This window comes from Taeniopygia guttata, chromosome 12, assembly GCF_048771995.1.
Source record: "Taeniopygia guttata chromosome 12, bTaeGut7.mat, whole genome shotgun sequence".
Taxonomy (NCBI): domain Eukaryota; kingdom Metazoa; phylum Chordata; class Aves; order Passeriformes; family Estrildidae; genus Taeniopygia; species Taeniopygia guttata.
The window spans coordinates 5,604,731-5,628,853 of NC_133037.1; the positions used below are offsets into that span (position 1 = coordinate 5,604,731).

Here is a 24,123-nt window from a genome sequence, read left to right on the forward strand (position 1 = left end):
GGTGTGCTTTGGGACACGCCTCAGGAACTCATCCGCTCCTGCCACCGGCCCGTGGCGGGACACGCGTGTCCCTGCGGAGCGCAGCCCCACGGCCGCTTCGGGGCGTGCGGGAGGGATGCAGGGATGTCCGCGGGCTCTGCTGCTCCCGCACATTCCCGGGATTACGGGAGGGACGGAGGTTTGGGAGCGCGGGCCCTGGCGTTCCCGCACATTGCCGGGATTACGGGATGGAGGGTTTGGAAGCGCGGGCCCCTGGAATTCCCGCACATTCCCGGGATTACGGGACGGACGGAGGTTTGGGAGCGCGGGCCGAGCGGCGGGCGCGGCCCCTTTAAGAGGAGCAGCGCGGGGGGGGCGCGGCCGCCCGCGTTCACACCTGGAGTGGGAAAGGGAGGCGGGCCCCGCGCCCGTGATTGACGGGCCGCATCCACCAATGGAACGGCGCGGCGCCGCGGAGGGGGGAGCCGCTGGCCAATGGCGGCGCGGCGGGGGCCGCCCGGCAGCCAATGGGCGGGCGCGCGGGGGGCGGCGCGGCTACATGTTGCGGTGTCGCCAACGTGGGTCCGCGGCGAGCGGCGCTCGGGCCGGGCGGCAGCGGCGGCGGCTCCGACCCCGCGGGAGCGCACCGGGAGCGGCCGGCGCCCGCCGAGCCGTGCGGCGCGGAGCGGGAGGAGCTGCAGGAGGCGCTTCCCGCGGCGGGGACGCGGACTCGACCCGCCCGGCAGTGCCCGGTGGATGCCGGTGCCGTAGCGCCCCGCGGGGCCGGCGGCCCAGGCGATGCTGCGGGCGGCGGAGCGGCGCTGAGCGGCCGCGGCGTGAGCGCTCCCGCCGCCTCCTCCGGCCGCGGCCGTTCCCCGGTGCCGGATACAAAATGGCGCTGCCGTCACGGGCGGCGGCGGCGCTGCTGCTGCTGGGGCTGCTGCGCTCGGCCGCCGGCGGCTGCCCCGCGGGCTGCGCCTGCGGCGGGGACGCGCTGAGCTGCGGCGGGCTGGCGCTGCCCGCCCTGCCCCGGGACCTGCCCCGCTGGCCGCGCCACCTGTGAGTACCGGGGGGTCCGCGGGGACGGGCCGAGGGGTTCGGGCAGCCGAAGCGCCGCTCTTTGGCTTGTTGTCAACTTCAAACAAATCCCCGCGAAAGCACGGCTTGTTTATTGAAGTGAAGCAGGCGCTCGCTGCGCCGTGCGGAGCTGGTCCCGGGATGCCGTGTTCCCTCCGGCACGGAGACGGCGGGAGCGGTGCTGATCCCCGGTGAAAAGCTGGGGCTCCCCGTATCTCGGTCCCGTTCGGGGCTGGCCTCCGGGTGTGCCGGGAGCGGGTTTGTTCTCTTAGCGATGGGATATAACGGCCAGCTTGGGCTTCCGAATCCTTATTAGGGCATCGTCCATCCATCCGTCTGTCCGTCCGGCCGCGCCGGCCCGGGCCGCGCCCGCCTGCCCGAATCCGGACCCCAGCGCCGCGGCCGCGCCCGCTCTTCTGGCTTTTAGTGCTGCCAACTTTTTAGGCTGTGAAATTCGAGGGATAGAAAGAGAGTCGAGGGCTTCTGGGGAGTTTCGGTGAAATCCAGGTGTTTTCCAGTCAAGGCGGCGCGGCTGGCTGCGCTCCCTCCGTTCTTGCGTGTGCAGCGGGGTTACTGAGCTGCGGTGTATCGGATGTCCTGGGGGGCAGCTGAGCTTAGAGCCCCACACCTGGTGCTTGCTGCAGCACCGTGCGATGGTTTTTATCCCTGTGAGGGTGTTTCGAAGCGCTCAGGTTCGTGTCCGAGCGCAGGACGGTGTCACTGCCATTTCCCGGGAAGCGCAGCGAGTCCGCTCCCGTTGTGTGACCGCCGCTCTGGACTCGTGGAAGCTGAAATGAAAGATCAGAACCTGATGCTCGGGAGATTCGGGGGGAATGTGTGCTTGGCATTGACAGGTCGAGTCGTTGAACAGTCCGAGAGGACTAGAGTATGTGTGTGCGCTCACAAACTTGTGAAAATAAGCGCCCTGAACTGTTAGTTAACTTCGGGAAATCAGTATCCAGAAAAGGAGAGGGAACAGCGCTTCTGTTGCGGGGCCTTTCTGCTGTTTGAACAGATTAATAAATTATCGAATCTCTAAAACCCCTGGCTGTAATAGATAATCCTCAGCCCTGCCAGGAGAGAGGACGGTCACTGAAGTATTGCTGGAGATCATCCAGCTCCTTATTGAAAAGAATTATTAGAGGTTTGTCTGGTTCTCCTGGTGGTATTCACTTTTAGCTGCACAAATGCCTGCTTTTACATTAAATTATCGTGTCTCATACTGAGAGGAACGCCTCTGCATTAAAGCCCTGACTCATCCCATTCACCTGTTGCTCTGAAGGATCTTTCCCTCACCTTTCAGAGCAAGCTTTTAATAATTCCAGCATTCCCATGCACCTCTTAAAATAGGACAGGGTATCTTTGTTTGGGCAAGGAAGTGCGTTAATAACTCAGACAGAACAAATCTATTGTGTTTTTTCCTCCGGAGTGCTAATACCCAGGAGTGTCTTTTTCAAATGGGGCAGGTTTTGGAGTCACTTGTGTTCAGTTCAAATTTTATTGGTGAAGTAAGAGCATGTATAAATCTTCTGCTATGGACCCGTGGGCTGTTGATATTTTAGAATGCGGTTTGTAACTTTGTATATTGCAAACTAACCAGGAGTTGGTTGTATCTGAAAATGCAACATTGAGGCTTTTTTCCTCTCCGTAGCTAGTGTGAAAAGAAGTCGTTGAAGCTATTGCAAGTTTTGTTTTTAGAGTAATACTGTTTCTAATTACTAAAAAGTACTTAAAATTACCTATTTCAGTTTAGAAGCACAAGGATGAAGCATGTTTTTCAGGCTCAGTGGGATCGTAAATGTTCATTTTTTTGTGCAGCGGGTTGATAACTCACTAATTTACTGATTTAATGTTCTCTATAAAAGCACCATGTGCTAACGAAAAGTTACCTCTATGCAAGTATCTCTGTTTCTTTTTGGATTTTGGATTTTTTTTTTTTTTTTAAGTGCCCTTTTAAAGAATAAGAAGGCAAACGTGAAGCTCTGCAGTGGTCCATGGCTGATGCGGGAGTGCAGCCCGGGGGATGCGGGTTCTCCAGCCATAAATTGGGATGCTGGAGCTGTGCATCCCTCATCTCCGTCCCTGCTGGGCAGGCTGTGTCCCGCCAGAGGAGTTTGCTCCCCGGGGTGATAAGCTTGGGCATGTTCGATATGAGATAAAATCCAGTTTCCAGTGACTCTGGTGGCAGTGCTTTAACTTCATTAAAGCTCTATTGAACAATCCCTCCTTAGCAGTTTATCTTTTTTCCTAACGAGTGCCACAATGCTGAGGCAGTGCTTGGAGTCGGTTTTCAGTGTGTTGGAGATAAAGCTTTTGTTTGTCGGGTTGGAAATGCGGCTCGGCAGCCGGGGAGGGTTCTGGAACAGACTTAATCACGCTTCGTATTTTGTCAACAGGACTATCAGTACCGAGGAAAAGCACTGGGGCTTTTTGAAACTATTGTTATTTCTCTGCTGGCAGCAGAGCTCGGAGTTGTAATTTTTCTCCCAAGCTTTCAGAAGGAATAGCTGATACGCAGAGGGGCTGCAGTCACTCACATTTAATGTAGTGTGGCATGGATGTTTTTCAGGGTTGTTTTTGTTGTGGGTTTTTGTTTTTTTAAAAGCAACAGGCAGCTCAGCACTGTGTACCAGTTATATAAGTGTTCTTGACTTGCTGCACAGGGCACGTTGCAACACTGCCATGACCCATCCCGTCCTCGCACCAGCACCCAGATGCAGTTCCTGATCCTGGGAAGGGTGCACAGAGCTCCTTTGCAGTGCTTCCCTTTGGAGGTGCTTCGTGTCTTGTGGTGTTTAAGTCTGAAGTTTGTTTTTACAGTAGTGTTCCATGTGGCACAAAGTTTAGGGCTAAGCTTAAGTACAAAATGCTTCTTGCCCCCAAAAAGCCAGGGTTTCAGCAGTATTGGTGATGTGGTGACATCCCCTGCATCCTCTGCTTCTCCATGCAGCTTGATTTTTGAGGAGTGACAGAAGAGCTATTTCCTTTAGGCATCATGTATGACTGAGGGTTCTTTTTCCTTTTCAATTTAGTGATAGACAGTATTTTAGGTACAGCTTTTGCTGAGAAGATTTAGGGACAATGAGGCTATGGTTGAATAGTTAATTCATTGCTAGCATGCTCTGTAGGAAATAAAGTTTTTATTTTAAACAGAAGTATTGTGCATTTTTGATCCAAGTGAGTAGGAAATATTTTAGGGGATGTTGACCATCTGTGCATAGACCCTTCTGCCTCTGGGTCAATGTGCATGTGCCTGGCATGTCTGGGAAAAGGCAGCATCCCCAGGTACCCAGGAGAGCTGGGCTAAGAGCTGCTCTCTGTTTCCCAGGAAGGCTCCAGGGTTTGGCTGTATGGATAAGTTACCCCCAGGCACCAGCTGCGTGTGTGTTGGCTCTTTGCACGATGCTGCTGCTCTCTGGAGAGATCAGGGCAAAGTGTCTGAATGCTTTCTAAAGTCCTGTGGGTGCCTGTCAGTGGTTTCAGGGTCTGGAAGTGCATTTGAACTAAGAGTCAGGAGCAGTCTCTTTCTGGGCTCAAGTGCATACACACAAAGATTTTATTAAATGAAACTTAATATTTGTGCTCAAAATTACCTATAAATTTCTTGCTAAACTGGGGTCCCATAGCTTTGCTTTCACATGTTAGCTTCTTTGCTTGCTTGGTAAGGGGCTGATGCTGGTTGCATGGGATTTTTTGGGAAAGGGCATTACTTGCTCTGGGGTAAGTCTGCTCCTGCAGATGCTGGAGGTGGTGTGGGGGCCTCTCCTGCTGACAGAGAGAGGGGAGTGCTGCTGGCAGTACCTCTCCTGCATGTCCTGCTTCCAGGCCTGCTGAAATAATGGAACAAAGATTAAGTCATGGTCACCCTGGGCTGCTGCCCCGCGCAGCTGTGGAGCTCTCAGCGTGTGCCGGCTGCCCGGGGGGGGGAAGGATGGCTTGGGACAGGGATGTGGCTTGGTGCAGGTGGCTGGTCCCTCTCCCTCCTCCTGGGGCAACAGTGGCAAACGCAAAGACATCCCACAAAGCCAGCTTGGGTGGTGCTCCGGGGAGGTTCTCCTGCTCAGGTGGGACAGTGCTGGGAGCTGGCGGTGCTTGTGGAAGAACTCCTGCGTGGCTCCGGTGCTCCCTGGAGCACTGTCCTTGCCAGTGGCCCCGCTCGGGACAGTCCCAGCCCCGGGATGGCTCTGCACCCCCGGGATTGCAGTTCCTGGCCCCGGTGGGCAACAGCAGAGCCCCTCCTCGCAAAGCTGTGCCTCTCCGGGCCTCCTGCTTTAGCACAAATAAATACATGTGCTTGCAAGTAAATCCACCCTTCCTGTGCGAACATGTGTCGGTGGATTCGCTGACCACCCTCAGCATGCTGCAGTATTTATTTATCAGTTCCTACAGGAGGGCAGCAGTTAACAGCAAGCCCTCTGCATCTGCTGCCTGAGCTTCTCTCCATCCCACACTGAGCAGAAATGGGCTCATCGGACTAGGATTAACAGTAAATATGAGACTGGTAACAAAAGAAAAAATACCCCCACTTAAGAAGCCCTTCTGGCTCTCGCAGAAGCCCCTGGCTTCTAGTGAAAAGCTCTAGGACCTCCTCTGCCTCTTCTGCATATTCCTCTCTCCTTTTGAGAAACTTCACGGCATTTAATCACTTTGAGACTTTTCCTCTCTGCAGTGACTGCAATTTGAAACGCAGGGGTCCCATACAAAAGAAGCAAGTGCTCAATGGGCTGTGTTAATATTCAATGCCATTTACAATGGGTGCAGTTTGAAAAGGGGAGAATGGATGGTCTGGGAGCTGGGGGAGGAGGAGCTGCAGAGGGAAAATTCCCAGGACAAGGGAAGCTGCGTCTCAGTAGGCAGTAGGAAAAAAAAAAAAAAAAAGAAACGAACACACCATCAAGTGTTCTCCAGAAAAATCAACTCTTATGTGTTAGGTACAGCTTAATAGTTTTTTTCTTTGCTTGCGCAAAGTGCTCTACAGTCTTCTGGATGTAAGGTTTGGGGGTGGCTGAGCTTTGCAGGATTTCCTACTTGGAATTTAAGGAGCAGATGTGAGGTTGATTGTTTTATCCATTTGCTTGTTGGCATCAAAGGTGGTAAACTAATACGTTTGGGACCCCAGACACTTCAACAAAGCACTTCAGGTACTTAAACGCTTCCTTGAGCATGGGTGAGATTTCACTTCCCTGCTTAAGCTGCTGCTGGAGTCCTGTCTCTGATGGGATTTAGGCAGATGTAGAAGTGCTTGGAAGTGGGGCTTTATTTGGTGTGTGAGCCTTGCCTGGTGCAGGGAAGTCTGAGAGCACTGGAAGGATGGTCCCAGACTGCAGTTTCAGAAGAGCCTGCTGGAAGGGCTCAAGGTGGTTTCATGTTGAGGCAAATCCCCCAAGAACTGTCCCTGAAATGCCCTTCTGTGTTTGCACCTGGGCTCATGAATGTAGGAGCATCTCCCAGCGGTGTGCCGGGCAGCTGGGGATTGCCGAGTGCCACCCTGGGCATGCCCAAGCAGCGCCTGCCTTTGGCTTCTGAGCGCTTTGATCCATCCAAGAGGGACTCGGGTTTTGTCTTGAAGTTTGAGTGGCTGCAAATTGGGATGATGGCTCTCATTCCTCAGTAGCCAGCTCTGCTCAGGATTTGTGTATTGGCCCTGATTTGTGTATTGGCCCCGACTGGTATGTTAGCTGCACCCAGAAACTCTCAATTAGGGCTGCAGGGCTTTTAATTGATCTCCTGTGCTGCCCTGCCAGACACCTTGGATTGAGTTAGCTCAGCTCATCAGCTTTTAACACAATCATTTTGTGCTGCTAACCTAATTACCCAGTGTGACTCCCTTGTCTTGCAGTGTGGAGCTGGATGGGGTCATGTGGATGAATGCAGCAGAGATAATTTAGACTAATGTTGCTTGGGAGAGCCATCTGTAGAAAATCCAGGCTTCAGGTTGATCAACTCTGCAGGACCTGGGCTGGGCAGGAATTAGCACCTCATGCAGGGTGAGGGGAGTGATTTAACATAGAATTTAGCTTTGGTGAATAACAGTAAATAAATAAAGCACCTTGGTCTGGATTGTGGTTTCATGCAAACCTGGGCACCCCCTGACAGCTCTCCCTTGCTGGTTTTTGGTGGCATGTGAAGAAAGGAGTAGAAACAAAGGGTTTCTTCCTGCACACCCTGGAAAAATCCCTGTTTCCTGGTATGTCCAGCTATTAAATCATGTACTACAATTTTTTTTTTTTTTTTTTTTTTTTGTTTCCTAGCATGGATAGAGGCCTAAGTCAAGGACCGGGGTGCCGTTGTGCTAATGCACCACATGAAATACCTATTATTGTTGTAGCCGAGTCATCCATTAATAGTTAACCAAGTCCTGTGCTGCAGCCCAAGTCCTACAGCCCCAGTCTCTGGCTTCAGAGCAGGACCACAACATATGTAATATGTTACACTCCCTCATTATGTTTTCAGCACGTTGTCTCTCAGGCCACAACCATATAATTTTGGAGATGTCTAGAAGCAGGCCCTGCTATTTTGGGGACACCTCTCAAGTCATGATGACGTCTCACATCCAGTTCCAGGAGCATGGTTCACTTCCACGTGGTTCCATTTTCAGTTTGATTAAGAATTGAAGGACAGGCTTCAAACTGCAGCCATCTGTGTAACTTTTATTAACCATGCTGGATGTGCAGACAGAATGGTTGGTTATTTGCACCTGCCATGGCAGTTTTGTAGCTTCCCACAGTGGCTCTGCGTGGATTTTGGGAGGAAAAGTATAGGAGACTTAACAATTGAACAATTTGATATAGAGCTACAGATTCTTAAAATGTTATACACAAGTCACATTTGAAAATTCATTATCTGCCTAAAGCTTTGTTCTGGAAGTAAAAGTTTTATGTGCAAGAGAATTTGTTTTTGTTGCTTTTTTTTCATTCCAAGGTGGGAGGCAGAGTTTGGGTAGGGTTTATGTTGCTGTTCATAATGGGGCAGTTTCTTGTGTGAATTTTCCTTTGGTGTCTTTTTGGACTTATTGGGGCAGTCTCATTATTTTTTGAAATTAACAGAGATGCTAATATAATTCTTTATATTTATATTGAAAAATTAAATATAATTCTTGTCAATCCTACTCTACTTGGTTGCATATTGCAGAAGTTTCCCCTTGGAAGGTGCCTGTTTTTAGAGGAATCCTTTCAGATTAGAGAACACACTCTACTGAGTTCTGTGGCAATTTGGCTGTGGAATCTTGAACTGAAATGCTTTTCCTAGACCACCTCCTCCTCCAATTTTTAGTGTTTTTTTTTCTCCCTATAGAAAGGCAGACAAACCCTCAGGTGCAAGGAGGAAATGAGAAATTCAGAATGCCAAGTCTGGGCAGTGCTGTTTCCCACTTGCCCACACACAGAGGGACAGAGATTTGTCTTCACCACTTACATGTTTCTCTGGTTGCCCAAAGCCTGTGATTTTGGGATGGGCACTTTCCAGGACAGAACCCTGTTGTCTTTCAATGATATGAATGCTCTTCTGCTCTGGTGAATTTACCATCAACTCTATAGCTACTCACAAGCCTCTCTCCAAAATACTGACCTGTAAATTCCGAATAGACTTTGCCTAGCTGGTGTTCAGGCTGCTTTATAACTTCACTTTATAGTGTGTTTTAGCCTGCTGCATGCCAATATAAACACAACTTTTCTATGTTACCTGTCATCTAAAAAATCCTCCAAAGAAGTGATGGCTGTCCAGCAGGGAGGACGTGGAGCCTGTGTGGCAGTGCTGGGCTGCTCCCCAGTGCAGATGGGGACTGGGGCTGAATTGCTGGATGGCATTCAGTTGGAGGTGACAGGTTTGTTGATTTGTAGCTGTGTTTATGGATGCAGTGCTGGAGGTGTCCTGTGTGTGTAGGTGCTCCCCTGGCATGTGGTGATGTGGGTGTATGTCTGTGTAGGAGTAGGGTGGTGGGAGATTTGGGGGAGGAGGGGGAAGCTGCTGGTCTACGGATTTTGTCCTGGGTAATAAAACAGCGATTGTAGGAAATGGCCTGGCTGGAGGCCCTGTGAAAAATTGCCCCCTAAATGTGTTCCAGTTGTCCAAACACCGGTGCCTCTCCTCGCTGTGCTGTGTGCAGGGGGAGCCTGGAGCTCTGCTGCTGCCTGGGGAGCAGCCCCAGGCACCCTTTGCTGCCTTTTTGCTGTGGCTCTGCCATCAACCCAGGTTTCAGAGTTGTGGAAAAGTACCAGAAACAGTCCTTTAGCACAGGTTTAAAAAATGTCCTCCAGCAGACTGGACAGGATGAGCTCTTCTGCAGCAGCCCAGTCTGTGGGTAGGCAGCCTGAATTTGGCTGTTTCCCATCACAAAGTAGTTGCTTTGAGATGGAGCTGGAAGCTGCATGGAGCCATGGGATTTCTTCCTCTCTCAGGAGACTTTGCAGCCTCAGGGGAATGAGAGAATGGAGGGGTATGGCAGGGTTGTGTCCACGGCCTGTGTTGGCAATGACCTCTCTGTAGTTTGCCAAGGCTGGGGAGGTGTACATTGATCCTGGATGTTCTGCTTCTCTCATGCCCAGTTACTTCACTGCTCACCCATCTGCCTGGTGGTGGCAGAGGCATGGGCAGAAATGCCAGGTGCTGTGACACAGGGCAGCTGGAAGTTTTGCTGCCTGTGGTCTGGCCTTGCTGGGAGCCAGGAGAGCATCCCATGCTCTGTTAGTGTATGTAATTCACTGCAAACCTTTGTCCCCTCCTGAACTGCAGCACAGTCACATCCACACTTGTATTTCATTTGTTTTGGCAATATGGGGAGACTTCTCCTGCTTTAGAAGGAGATTTAAACTAATCATGTGATGTTTTATTTTGAAAGGTGTCATAATAGTTTGTGCTTTTTCTTTGCTAAGTGTATTTTTGTGCTGTTCCTGTCTGTTGGTCTATAAACAACTCTGTTCATTCTTTTTTCCTCCTTAAAAAGTAATCTGAGTCAGAATTCCTGGCTTTTGAACACCTTTGGATTCTTTTGGAGTAGTGCATGCATTTTGCATATAAATCAATAAAGGATAGTGTGGTTTTTTTAGACTTCTGTGAATTGGAAGGATTTGTGAGTGTTGTGCCATCTTTATTGTTTCACATGGTTGTAAACCTCTTGTGTATCTCCTCTCCCACTTTCCAACCTTTGTTATTGAGGTGGTGACCACCCAAAAGCTGTTAAGGTTGATTAAATTAAGGGATTTGAGTGACTATTCATAAGAGTGGATAAATCAACTTTTTCTGTTACAGTAGGTTAGAAAATAATATTAGAATGGGTACCTAGGCAGACTCCACCTTTGCTCTGTGAGTTCTCTGGTGTGAGAGGAGGTCTGCAGAGCTTCTGGGCACTTTTATCCAGAGTTATGATTTGTTTTGCCTGCTGGACAAGGAGCTGGCAGCCTGTGTCTCCATCCCAGAAGGATGCAGTGAGACCCCTTCAGCCCCTGCAGTTTTCAGTTTTTCCTGCTGTTGATCTCTGTGAAGCTGAGTCCAGCTCCCCAGTGAAGTTGCTTGGCTTCTGACTCCTGGGTGAGCTGAATCTCTTCCAGGAGCTCTGGTTTCATCCTTGCTGACCGTACCAGCAGAGACATGTATTGGTCTTTGAATTAATCTCCTGGGACAGAAACTTGTACAGATCTAACAGGATGTGTTTGGCTTACTCTGTCTACTTCAAACAGCTGGATTTGCTCCTCCCTGGTGCAATAATCTGAGTCAGGTACTGCTGTTTACCCAGGTTTCCTGAGAAGGGAGGCTATGCAATGGCCCATGTGTCTGTTCTCTTCCCCCAGAGCTTTTGATGCTGTTGACCAACTTTTAAGGGGTGAACTCAAATTTGGAATGCCTGCCTCTCCTATAGGCAGCAGGCTGAGGAGAGTGGCTGTATCCCCACTGAGGGAAGGGCAGCAGTGTGAGATGACCCTGTATGAGAAATCAAAGAATCTCTGTGGGAGAGAGCAGTGCTGCTTAACCATCCCTGCAGGGGATGGCAGAGTCCCAGCTCTGAGAGCTGTGCCTACCTCTGTTACGAGGCTGGTGAAGGTGTTCAGAGTCTGGCTGGTGTTATCTGATATCCATAGCCAGGAGCAGAGGATTTGGTGCTGGGTTACCCCTTCCATTGTTCCTGTGAACAGAGGATTGCTGCCATGGAAAAAGCACCCAAATCCTGGCCTCTTTGGGGGGGACCAGCGTGGTTTTCTGTGTGTCTAAAGTGATGTCACCAGTGCAGTGGAGGAGCATCTCAACCAAAGCAGCAGGCTCTTGTGACGGCCACAGCTGGGGATTGATTTTGGTGACTTGCTGCTCCTCTTGAAGCAGAATTTCCAGGAAGAAAGTGCCTTCACAGCCTGCTGGGCATGGGGCTGTCAGCTGTGGGTGAGAAGGAGTGGCCCTGGGTGTCTGCATCCCTCAGACTGGGGCTCCTTCCCTCGCTGCCCACTCAAGGGGTCTGGGATTTGCAGCCCCTGTGGGCAGAAGGCAGAGCCGGGCAGCATCCCTGGGAGATGCCACATCACAGCCCAGGCTCTTTGCTGCAGTTTTCCTCTCGTGGTTCCTAGCACTTGTCTCAAGTGTTACCACTTTGTGGTCTGCTTCACAAGAGCCTGAGCTGTCCTTTCAGCTGGCAGGGACACTGGGACTGTGCTGCATCCCTGTGTGTGATAAGCATGGTGTGCTCAGGCTGCCCAGGCTCTGTATCCTGCTGTTTACTTTGTTTGCTTCTCTCTCCAGCTGGGAATAGCTGAAAGGCAGGGCTTGAAGCACTCTTTGTGCAAGTGTAATGCCAGCGTGAGGCTTGCTGGGGAACGGGCTGTGCACCATTAAGCCATTTAGGTTTGTCACAGATCGTTTTTTTTCAAGTCAAAAAACACAAATCCGCCCTTTTGGGGAGGATGAGGTGGCAGCTGAATACTTGGGGCTGTGTTAATTAATGTTGCTTTTTTTTTTGTGAGATGCGCGGTTAAAAGAAGAGGAGCTCAGCACAGATTGCAGGTCTGTGCATTTTGAACAAAATGAGGAAGTTTCCCTGTCCAACAAGTTGCAATTGCTTCCTCTATGGTTTCCTGAGTAATTCTGACTGCTGGTTATGAACAGACTCTCTTGCCATTGAAGGGGTCATCATTCCCCAGATCTCCCTTTGGATCACCACCTGCCTACCATCCCATCCCTGCAGGCTCCCTGGGAAGTCAGTTTCCTGAACATGGCTGTGTGATAGACAATAGCAGCAACACCCTCATATGACTGGGATTGGGAGTGAATTGAAAATGTGCATTGAAATATTTTGGGGGGAGATTTCAGTCTGTCATAACTGAAAAGCCTTTTGATGGTTTTCCTGCTTTTTAGGTTTGAAATGCAGAATTCCTCTTGACTTCTGTGGAAGGCTTTGGAGCCACCTGACTGTGCCAAATGTGGAAAAGCAGAGCTGGTCCTTCTTTTGGCATTCCCGTGGTGTTGGGCAGAGGTTGCAGGATGCCTGTTTAGGTCTGGTCTGTGGGGGCAGAGGCAGGGGAGAAGCCAGCAGGGACAAGCCAGGTCCTCCAGCACCTCTCACTCTGCCAGGCCTTCACCATTCACTCTGGCCACTTCCACTGAGGGCTTTCAAGCCAAGGAACCATCTCTGTGTGTAATATTTGATGGTGTTTTGGGACAGTATGTGGCTTTTTGACCCGTGCCCAACCTGCCACCGTGGTTGTTTTCCACCCTTGCTCTGCATTTAGCCCAGTGCCACAACACTGGTCTCCCTCAGCTGAAATCATCCCTCCAGCCCTCACCTTATGGTGTCTATGGGGACTTGTTGGGAAGCAGGGCAAGAATAAATGCCAAGCTGAAGCAGGCAGGAGCTGGTCCTTGCTTTGGCAAGACTCCTCAGCCTGAAAACAGCCCCGTTATTAAAGCAGTGCAGATCCATCTCACCTAATGTAACCCTATAAACATTAGGCTTTACGTTTAAGCTAGAGATTTAGTTTTCTCAGTTTTGTGGAATGCAATGGGTATTTCCAGAGGACAAGTCAAGTACTGTCCCAGAAGCCATGAAAACAAAAGTCCAAGTGTGGATTGTCCTTTGGTGCTTGTGGATGGGAGGACATTGGGATGTGGTTGGATCCTGTCTGGGAGAAGAGACTGTGCCCAGAGCTTTTTCACAGCATGATCATCTCTGCAAAGGCCAAGAAAACTTGATCTGAAGCCTGTTTTATTTACTCACTCCTAACTTCAGCCCTGCTTTGAGGGGAGCACATGGAGGCCATCAGCCTTGCTGTCCTGGCACAGCCATGTCCCCTCTTGGAAGAATGGGTTCAGGGTGGTGTTAGAAATGCAACAGAAAACCCACACTTCCTTCTGAGTTTTGACTCTTGCATTTTTTCATCTTGGGCAGGGTTTAAAGTTTTCTGCAGCATTCAAGGAAAGCTTTGGTTTCCCTTTGCCCTCATGTCAGCATTCCTGAACAAAGCAGCCTCAAGATTTGTGGAGCAAATTTTTGAAATTCTGCAAATATTTTGAGTCAGAAAATATTTCCAGAAACTGCCTGACCTAAGAAAGAGTTGGTAGGACTTGGACATGGCTTAGGAAAAATGAATAAGGCATTTTTATCCCTCTTTAAATTTGCATCATTCTGACCAAAGCCACCATTCCCAGTCTTGTGAGCTGCTGCACTCTGCCACCCTGTTGTTCTTAAACCACAGCTGTGCTTATTTGAATAAACCAGATAAAAAAGATACAGAGTTTAAAACTGAGGTTTTCCCTGTTCTTGCATTGACTTCCCTAGTGACCTTAGTGTCATTTAAATCTGAAAAGGAGTTTGAATGCTTCAAAGTGGACTTAAAAGAAGGGAAAGTAAGTGTGTGTGTGGTAAGTCCTGTACCTGCAGGCACTGCAAACCTACTTAAGGCACCTGGGGATGTTCTTCCCTGAATGTTCTTCTTGAGGTGATTTGGTTATGTGGCCATCAGCGCCCCATAGTTTGTACTCTGCAGTGTCCATGGTGCTGTCAGGGTCTGTTATGGATGCTCCAAACATTGGGTTTATGCACTGGATGTCTCTTGCCATCAGCTCTTCCTTAGAGGCATGACCATGAGTGACCAGGAAGGGGATTGGGAGGCAGGAAGACTCCTGTGTGTGGGACCACTGTGTTGTGTATCACTAAACCTCATTTCTAAAGGTGAAACCCCAAAGCAGACCCATTGCTATTTTGGCCCAAGTATGGGTTTTGTTTTAGTTTTCTTGTTGTTGTTGTTTTTGTGGACACATTCATGGTGCTGGGGGATTTTGGTATTAACCTCATCTCTTCAGAGAAGAGGTTTGACTCAGACTGAAATTGCTGATTGATTTCCTTTTTTGCCCTCCTCCTTTTTCCAGTTGAAGTCAAGAACCACTTCAAAGGCTCAGATGTGTTGGTGCCCGACGCCACACAGTTATTGTTAGAAGAATTTGAAATATAATTGAAAACAAACCTTTGCTCAGCCAGGCGTATCTGGCTGTTGACTTTCACTCATGACAGAGGTGGGTGCTCAGCCTCTTCTGCTAGATTTGATGTCTACACACTTGTCATGGCAGATGAATTGCCCCCATGGATTTACATCTGGTAAATGTTTGCAAAATCTGGAAAATGCATCTTTTTAAGGAGGTTTTTTCCTACCTAGGAACCCGCACTGACGCTCAAAAGTTGCCAGCATATTTGTGGAATTCCTTGCAGTAATAAAACACATCAAATTGGTCTTGGCAGGCTGATTTCAATAGAGATGCTCCAAGTCCAGGTTTCTCAGCTTGGCAAGCAGAGTTGTCCCGCTTCCTTTTAAGACTCGTCTCTTCTGTGGGATATAAGGATATTGTTTAACGTAATACCGAAAACATTTGTAAAAGCATGGATAATACAGATGTCTGCACTCATTTCAGCTTTATTTGCTGAGACAGCAGAGGCTGGTGTAGGAGGTTTGCAGCCCAGCTCAGTCAGTTCTCATGGTGAAGTTTTGGAAGCTGGAATTCCACAAGAGCCCAGCAAACCTTTGCCCGTAGCAGCCCTTGCTTGCCCGGTGCTGAGTACAAGCTGTTGTTTTCATACCCCGTAAGATTACATTTGCAAACATGGTACCCGATTGCAAGGTTCACAGGGTGTTTTAGGTTCCTGTTTCTTGTTATTTCCTGTATAAATTTAGAGGAGTGCACCAGGTCTGTCTTGGAGCAGAATCTGAACTGTGCTTGTGCTCATTAACCCAGAGTAATTGCCCCAGGACTCGTGTGCTGCTCCATGTTGTGTTAGGTGTGACCACCTGGGCATCATTTTGTCCCTCCTTGCTGCAGGTACCCAGGTTTGGCCTTCCCTTGTGCCATGATGATGGTCTGAGACCTAAAAGCATTAATTAGTACAGTGGGGTGCAGGCAGCTGAGTCCCTGCTGGAGGTTACTCCTGCAGCCAGATTTGGACAATAGGGTCCCTCTGGAATTTAATAGGTCCTCTAACTGTGATTATGCTGCTGGATTTGGTGTTTCTTCTCCTTTTAATTTGCCTCCCCTACCAAAAACATCAGTCTCGTTGCATATGGCTGCCTGTCTGTTGTTTATTATCTTTGCTACACTGTGGTTAGTGCTCACACATGATATTTCTTTGGTTTCAGTACAGACTGAGCGGGTTGTCCGCCCCTGGATCCAAAAAATGTAAACTATTTATAAATGAAAAATACTCTCCAGTTTGAAAGTGCTGTGTCGTCCCCTTTCCATCCAGCATGTGCACATTTGTCTGTTCTCCTGTAATCCCACTGATATAAGTCCAGATTTCTAACAATTTATAGGACTGGGGGCTGTCTGGAGAAATTCTGATGGGACCTTGTGCTCATGGGGAGAACGTGAAGCAATCCTGATAAAAAATAATGGAAAAAATGTTATTTGGCTGTGCTGCGTTCAGTGCAGATATGGCCCCAAACTCAGATAATCCTTCCTGCAGAGTTCAGGGATTCTTGATTTTGATTTTCCAGTTGGGCTCATCTCCATAATAAGCAACTCTTGAAAAACTGGGACAAAAAACTTATTAGTGTGGCTTAAAATGGCCAGAGTGCTTTCTCTGGTACTCTTTGCAATTGAACTGTGTTTGATCTGTTTTGAGCATGTACTTAGTTTTATATTGAGCTAAGAGCCTATGTTTAGTCTCCTAGGGAAGAAAAATAAGACAGGATTTAATAATGTATTATGGGAGGCTGGGGTAAGTTTTCTGTGCCTGTTTGGACAGCAGGGCAGGAGGTGATGCTGGGTGGGCAGGAGGGGATGGGCTGGACCAGAGGCTGAAACAGTCAAGCCCAGGGGCAGGAGAAGAGGAGGCTGTGAAGGAAATACAAGGTGTTTAATTGAGGAGCTTGTTAGCCAGCAGCTGATGGGTTGTTTTTGTAGAGAACTACAGGGGAACTTGAGCTGAGTTGGTTTCCTGGTTGAAATGAGTGTTGCTCTGTGATGGGGCTGGTGGGAGTGAGGCATGTGGGGAGCAGAGCCCTGCAGAAAATGCTCCCAAGAGAGCAGGAGTTATTTTGATCCATGGTGACATGGTTTGCTATGCAGCCACGGTGATGGTAAATGAGGTAGGGCTGTCCTGCTTCCTGCTCAAATCTGGAAGATTAGCGGATAGCTGAAAAAACAGGTGGTATTTTTTGGAAGACTGTTCACAGCATCTCAGTGATTCATCATTCAAATGCAAATAGTGGAAACTTTCTCACTGCCAGTGAGTTCAGGCAGCCTTTGCCATGAAGCTACCATCAGTCAGTCTGTAAATGGTGCAAAACATCAGCAGTGTAACCAGTTCATAGAGGAATAAAGCATAATGAGTGTAAATTCAGTGTCATTTCCAGGTTTTCTCTGGACACCCTCGGCACTGATGGTGATAATTCCTTTTCTGTAAAACAGTGATTGGTGGGAATATAGGGCTTAGGGTTTTAATTTTGACTGTTTGGGAGCACCTAAATGCATTTGCACGTCTGTCCTGCACAAGACAGCACTTGCTGGAAAAGGCTGCTGCAGCCTGGCTGGGCCTGTGGAACGAAGCCTTTAATGTACTGATTACATATTAATGAACAGCCAAGGAGGAGGGACTGTGCCAAAAAGCAGGCAGCAAGAAAGCCAACAATATCAGCACGAACTTTGCACTCTAGAAAGTGTGAAGTGATGTTGGTGAAAGCAGTTTACTGCACAAGCGGAGCACTGTGGTCCTCTTTGATGCCCTAATTTCTGTGCTAGTAAACCGAGGAAGGATAATTGGCCAGAGGAAGGATAATTGGCCAGTGGAGTTCCTGTTAACCCATTCTGTACCCCTTGGAATGCTCCCCACTCCTGAGTGTGTTTTGGCGCCGTGGGTGCTTGCTCTGGAGTGTTTGACGTGCTGTGTCTGACGTATGGAGCTGTAACACCTCTCCAACACATGGGGTTACCATCCACATCTGGTTTGTATCACCCTCAGTGGTTTTATTGCAAGCTGTAGTGCTCCATCTGCACCCTTTCCTTTGCCCAGTTCTGTCCTGCAGCATCAGGAAAGTGAAATCCCAGCCTGGAAAAAGCTACAGAATAGGCTGGTGTATGAATTAATTAATATAATGGCTACTGATAGCAGTGTGCTTGTCTATTTGGCAGAAATTTGATATCTTGGCTCTTGCCTCTTCATTAGCCTGGTTTTTAAATCCCAAGCTCATTACCAAGTCCCGGGGATGTGGGTTTTGGGGTTTTTTTTAGGGCTCCCCACCTGCTCGAAGCCTCCCATAGAGGCTTCCCCACAGAGCCTGAGTGCTGCTGTGGGTGATGCTGGTGGTGGCATTGTCCCCATGCAGGGCTTGGGGACAGACTGGCAGCTCTGTGTGGTGGCTTGTCAGTTCTGTCTCCCTGCTCCACAGCTCCCTGCAGGAATTTGCAGTATTCAGTGTGGGGGCTTGGGTCCCCTGTGCAGCTGGGGACTTTCCTGTCAGGAGCGTTGGGAGTATTTAAGATGATCTTGCAAATTTTTTTGGGGTTTCTTTTGGCCCTGGGCCAATTTTTGCTTGTCTCTGATGCATAAAGTGGGTTTGAAAAAATGTTGTTTCTCTCTCTTCCCCCATTTAAACATTTCAAGAATGTCAAGTCTTGTCAGCCTTAGCTTTGCTGGGAAAAAAAAAAAAGAAATCCCTTGAGGAGCTTGGGGATGTGTTTTGTATGTGATCTCAAAACCCTGAGGGGAAGGTACGTGAGGGAGGGAAAGAGGAGGTAATTAACAAAAGCTTCCTTTATCCCACATTTTAATGAGGCATTGCCATTAAATAGCAGCAACCACAGAAAAATTCAACCAACCTGACTTGGCTCCCCAGTGTTTAGCCCCTTGGTTTAAATCATGCTCTCACTTTGCTGGTTCCCTGCTATGACCAGAGTTTTCCAAGGAAGATAAACTCCAGATTTGTAACACAAACCTGTTTGGTAACATGGACAAATTAAGAGAAGACTTCTCATGGAATTTTTCTGCTGTAATCCCAGTAATATGCACGAAAATGTGCACAAGAAGTCTGATTTCCTGAGGGTTTGTGTCTCCAGGGCTGACTAAGGTTTTAATTGACTTCTGCAGAGTGTTCCTGTTATCTCTGGATTTTATTTTATTACTGCCCTCCTTTCCCACCTTGGCTGTGGTGTATTTTGGGAGTGTGGGGGGCTCCTCTTTTCTGCAGTGATGGGCCCAGGCCATCCAAGGGCGAAGGCTGGCCCTTGGCTGCTCTCCCTCCCTTGCCTGCCCCTGGTTCTGCAGCCTGGCACGATCTCCCTTACCCTTCCCAGCCCTCTGGTCTTATTCCACTTTTAAACTTATTGGGGAAGAGGACAGACATCCACAGACATCTTCCTTTCTGAGCTACAAACAAGCTCCCCTCACTGATCATGCAGAAATGAGGGATGGGGAGATTTGGTGGCTTTGGTGCATTCATTCTCCCTTAGTGGTGCAGTGGGTGGATGCTCAGGGTTTCACAGACCCTCTGCTGTTTTCTGGACTGTTTTTTGTGGGAAGCTTCAAAGGACACCTGCCCACCCCAGCTTTCCTCCTGCTTTTCCCAGTGCAAGGCATCTCTGTGCTGCAGCAGCAGCCCCTGGATGCAGTGGGAGGTGGTGGGCAGTGTGCTGACCTCCCAGAGCTGACCATTCCCCCTCAATCCTATGCCTGCTGCTCAGCTGGACTTTGGAGCCCAGCTCTAGATGGGGCAGGGGGGAAATCCCCAAGAAGGAGGAAATGTTTGTTTAATTCCTGACGTGGTGTAAGGTTCAGAGCGAGCAGATTGTGAAACAGCAGGGACAGAGCAGGGCACGGTTTTCCCTGCAGTTTGCAGATAACATGTGCAGAGCAGGCAGCCAGCATGGGGCTGGGGGAGAAAGACACTGAGGTTTATTTGTTTGTGTGGCTTGTTTTTAATTTAAATAAGCTTTATAATTTTCCCTCCCTCTGAATAGTAAGTGATTCCTCATTTATAAGGGCCTCGTCTTATTATTCAGCCTGAAATACTGCTGCACTCCAGCTTTTACAATTGGGATTAATTTTTAAGATGGGTACAGGCAGGGGGGCAGGTAGTGTGAGCCCCCTGTGTTTGCATTTCCTCTGCTGTTGGAGGCCTTTGGCTTCTCTCGGTGCAGAGCTGGGGCCAGCTGCCCTGGCAGCTCTGGTGCCATAAAAGAGGCAGCAATGTGTTCCCAGCTGGAATGGGGCTGGGTAATTGCTCGGGGCAGGTTTATGGTGGGGAGGTGCGAAGTGCCCGCTGTCTGTCTGCCCCCCTGGAAGGGGCTCTGCAGATGGGCTGGGGGCTGCTCTGGGAGAAGGGGGACCTGCTTAGGGAAAGAGAGGTGTGTTATCCATCTCCAGAGGCATGGGATTGTTGAAATCACAGAAAGGCTTGGGTTGGAAGGGCCTTAAAACCCATTTAGTTGCCATGCCTGTGGCCCGTGCAGGGAAGCCACCCTGAAGACCAGGCTGCTCATGGTCCCTTCTCCATAGGGATCCAAGTCACAGAGTGGGCTCTGGTGCCCATGCTGAGAGTACTCGGGGAGTGCTTGGACAAGAAAGCCACACTGGGATTTCAGAGTGCACCTCTGGATTTCAGACTGAGTTTACTTACTAAGGGGGAAGGTGTCTAAGGAGCCATGTGCCAGCTTTTCATAAATATCCCAGAGATTTCACAGCAGAGTGCAGAGGCTGTTGAGGCTGGCTGGGCATACCAGAAGCTTGATGAAATAGTTGGATTTGATCAACACCTAATGGCAGTCAGGCTGCTTGGCCCAGTCCCGCTCGCCCTCTCCCAGTCCCGGAGGAGGCAGGAGGTGCTGGGGTTGCCTCGTGGCCCTGCTGTCATCTGCACGTGTCTGTGAGGTGGGTGATGGCACACCAGCACATCTGTCAGTGTTAATGTTAATAAACATCATTTAATGATGTTAATAAACATCATTTATTGCCATAACGAGTTGGGCTGCGTCAGGTGCCTGGTGTCCCCTTAGGTACAGGGCAGCAAACTGAAATGCTGCCTGCCCTGCTCCACCGTGCTGTGTGGGGCATTGCAAGAGAGCTTTTTCAGGCAGCTCTGCAGGGATTTCCTCAAGGGGCTGGTTCAGGGGCTATTGTGGTAAGGCTGAACTCCTTTGGTGCTGTTGCACCCACGCTCAGGAGCTGCAGACCCACCAGTGTGTCTGCACCCAGCGGCGGGTGAGGCTAGAGGGCTGAATCCACTGAGTGCAATGACCTTAATTTTAATTGCCAATAAAGTTTTTTGGGTGTTTGCTGTCCTAGAACCCCTTGCTAAGGCTTCCTGTTTGTCCTGCTGATGTGAACAGCTTCCCTGCTCCTGGCTGTCCAAGCTTATTGCAGTTCCTAGAGACTTGTTCTCAGGTTCAGAGGATCTGTTTCTGCAGGCACACACACTCACGTATTTCTCTTGACCCAAGTCCTTCCCAGCCTGGATTTGTACTGCTCTTACATCGCCTTTTGGGCCAACATCCAAATTCAAACACAAGTGAGATATTTGAGGTTGATTCTTTGCTGAAAACTAGCTTGCTTTTTTCCCTACAAGAATGAAGCAGAAAATTTCAGATACGGGTAGGAGTTTTCAATTAATTTTATGAAGTTATTAGTAAACAGAAATGGAACATTTTCAGCAGCAGCAATGTTTTTCAAAAGTTTGCCTACGAGCAGTTTATTGATTTAGCAAATAGGTGGATAACACAAGCCTGGAGGTGTACGATGGTTAATGTGTAACCATTAAATAGACTTATTTGGGTACTTTTTATGGGTTCTCATAGCAATTAAAGCTTATAAACCTGTGGAGAGTGTTTTTATGTGGAGCAAAATGAGAACCTTTATCGCAGTGAAGGTGTTCATGGAAAAGGTACAGTTTGTGTAATTGTATTCACGTGACTTGACGTAAGTGTGGGGCTGCAGGAAAAGAAAAAGAAACAACCTACTAGAGCTAATTCCCAAGGCTGATTGCAATATTCCTGTGTATTGGCTTCCCTCCCAGTGGCTGTTTCAGTATATTGAATTCACTGTCATTCCATGGGGGGCAATTTATTGTGATCCTCCCTTGCTCTAGACTTATTTTTTGGCTCTCTCTTGTATGGGTGTGGTTTTTTGGTGTGTTTTTTTTTTTTTTTTTTTTTTTAATGTGTCTTGGAGCAACTTTGGTGGTGGTGTCAAATTTGCTGAAAAAAAGAGCATGAAATGGTTTCCTGCTGGCTAATGTGATCAAGCAGTATTCTGCAGCTCTGGAAGCTCTGTCCTGGTTAAAGCAATTATGCAGGACCCAAGCTTTGTGGGGATATGGAAAAGTCTTTGGTTTCTTCTTAGTTTTTTTTTTTTTTTCACCCCCAATACAGTGTATTTAATGGAAAGTGAAGCCTAAATGAAATGTTGGGGATTCAGTAGATGTGTGTGTATGTATGTATGCATAGATAAAGCTGTAGTTTCTCCTTTTCAACTAAAAGAAACAAAGGCTTAAAACCAGACTTGTTTCCTGTGTTAGCAGCAGCACCTTCTCCACTCTGGAGCCGTGTGAATGGTGGGGGAGAAGGGATGGGGAGGGCAGCTTGGCTCAGCTTGTGGAGTTGTGTGATTGCAGAGCTCCAGGCAAATATTGACACCAGGTTTCTTGGCAGATGTGCTGTCCCTGAGGTGCCTTGGGAGCAAAAGATCCTTCCCTGGCACTTTCTGCAGCCCTTTCTGGGGTGATGGAGGTGCTGAATAAAGGGAGAGAAGCTCAGCGAGTGTTGGTGATGGGTGCTAAAAAAAGGTTTCACCCACAAATACTCTGATACCACATGATGAGAGCTCTCCTAAAGGGATGGATGTCTGGCAGATGTGCAGAAGGATGGGACACCTTTGGCATGTCAGCACTGCCAGCCTGGCACAGGTCTGAATGCAGGGCGTGCAGACATCTGCTCTGCTTTTTGCATCTTTAAAAAACAAAATAAAACCCAGTTGCTGGCCAAGAAAGGGAAAATTGTAAAATGCTGTTTTCCATCAGCAGTTGGCTGCCTGGGCTTTGTGCCGTGGCAAGGGTGAGCCTGTGAGATAACCTGCTCTCTGTGCTGCAGTTCTAGAGAATACACCAGAGGATTGTTAACATCAGCCAGATACCTCTGTGGTGTGGCTCTGCAGTGCAGTCTGGACAAAAGGTTAAATTGGGCAGTCATTTTCGCAGTTACTTCCTATACAACACTCTGGAGAAAGTCCAGTATCACTTAGTTAACTTTTGCAGAGCCATTTCCTGTAGGTTTAGTTAGAGAAAAGCAAGATTATGTGTTTCCAGTTGCAGTAGAGTTATTTTCCCCTATAAAATGCACTGCAATTTATTTTTACACAATTTTGATTGGTTTGCAAAGACTTGGCGGGTTTGGAAGATCTGGAAAGTTTTTTTTTTTATTTCATACCTCACTTGCTGTGACAAATTGAGGAAAATGTTGGATTTTTTTTTTTTTTAATGTAATGTGGCATTGCTGAAGTCTGGCCAGGCTGGGAATAGGGAGTGTGCACAGCATGTGCTCCCACACTGATGTCTGACCCAGGGTCCTGCTCCTGGCAGTGCCCAGTTTTGGGAAGCACTGAGGAAGTTTTTCTCCTTCAGGCAGGTCACAGCCTGGCAGTTTGCTGCAGCTGTGTGTTCTTTGTGGCTGCACAAATGTGGTGAGAATTGCACAGGGTTTTTTTTCCCATGGTTTTTCAGCTATGGAGGTGCTGTCACCCTCTGGTCTCCTTGGGCTTGCCCACTTCTATCCCTCCCATGTCCCCTCCTGTGGGGTGCTTTGGCTTCTCCATCATCTCAGGATTTCTTCATCTTTTCATGTGAATTGCTGCACTTCTTTTTCCCAGTGCTGTCTGTGCTTGAAGCAGAAGTGCTTTCCACAAGCCCTAACTATTCTTTCTCTGATTTCCTTGAAATAGTGACATTTCTTACTATTTTCATAGACATTAGACATTAATCTATCTACTCTCAAAAAGACATGGTTTGAATTCTCCAAGCAATGAGTGCACCTGTGTCCCTCACTGTGCAGTAACAAACCTTGGGAGCACTTTCTGCATTTGTTTTTCCCAAATAATCCCATTTTGGAGCAGGGGTTGGTGTGAAGCCAAGGAGCCTTTAGCCCTGTGAGAGCTGCAGGTCATGTAGTGAATGGTGAGCCCCTGGCACGGTGCCTGGGCTCACAGGGACCACTCATCAGAGGGAAAGGGTATTTCTGTTCCTGGCCAAATTGCAGTGTTAGCTTTTCTATTTTCAGGGCAGCCAGGTGGCCACCCACATGGAGTTTCATTATGGGACTTTTAACAAATACTTGAGAGGCCATTAGGTAAGTTTAAGATGGCATCTACTTTGGATTATGCCCGAATGAGGTGGGCTCAAAGCAAGAGGGAAGGACCTGTCTGCCTTTTAACATCTTCCTGCAGAATACAGATGAAGGGATTCTCTGTCCTTGGAGCTGGGACTGGCACTCCTGTGACAAATACATATCCTCTGGTGAGCAGAAACGAAGATATTTGTAACAAAAAATCTTATCTGAAATGCCAAGAGGAACCATGTGATTCCAGTAATAATAGTTAAAAAAATTAAAAATTACTTTATCCAA

At 48.6% G+C, this 24,123-nt stretch overlaps 1 protein-coding gene across 1 annotated transcript in view; it reads left to right on the plus strand.

The window, feature by feature from the left end:
• The first annotated feature begins 491 nt into the window (after window positions 1-491).
• Window positions 492-24,123, plus strand: part of LRIG1 (leucine rich repeats and immunoglobulin like domains 1) — a 91,179-nt gene continuing 67,547 nt past the window's right edge. Inside the window, 4 exon segments of the mRNA XM_012573270.5 lie at window positions 492-609; window positions 612-729; window positions 731-804; window positions 807-1,038. Of these exon segments, the coding sequence (XP_012428724.5) occupies window positions 507-609; window positions 612-729; window positions 731-804; window positions 807-1,038 (527 nt within the window). The 5' untranslated portion in view covers window positions 492-506.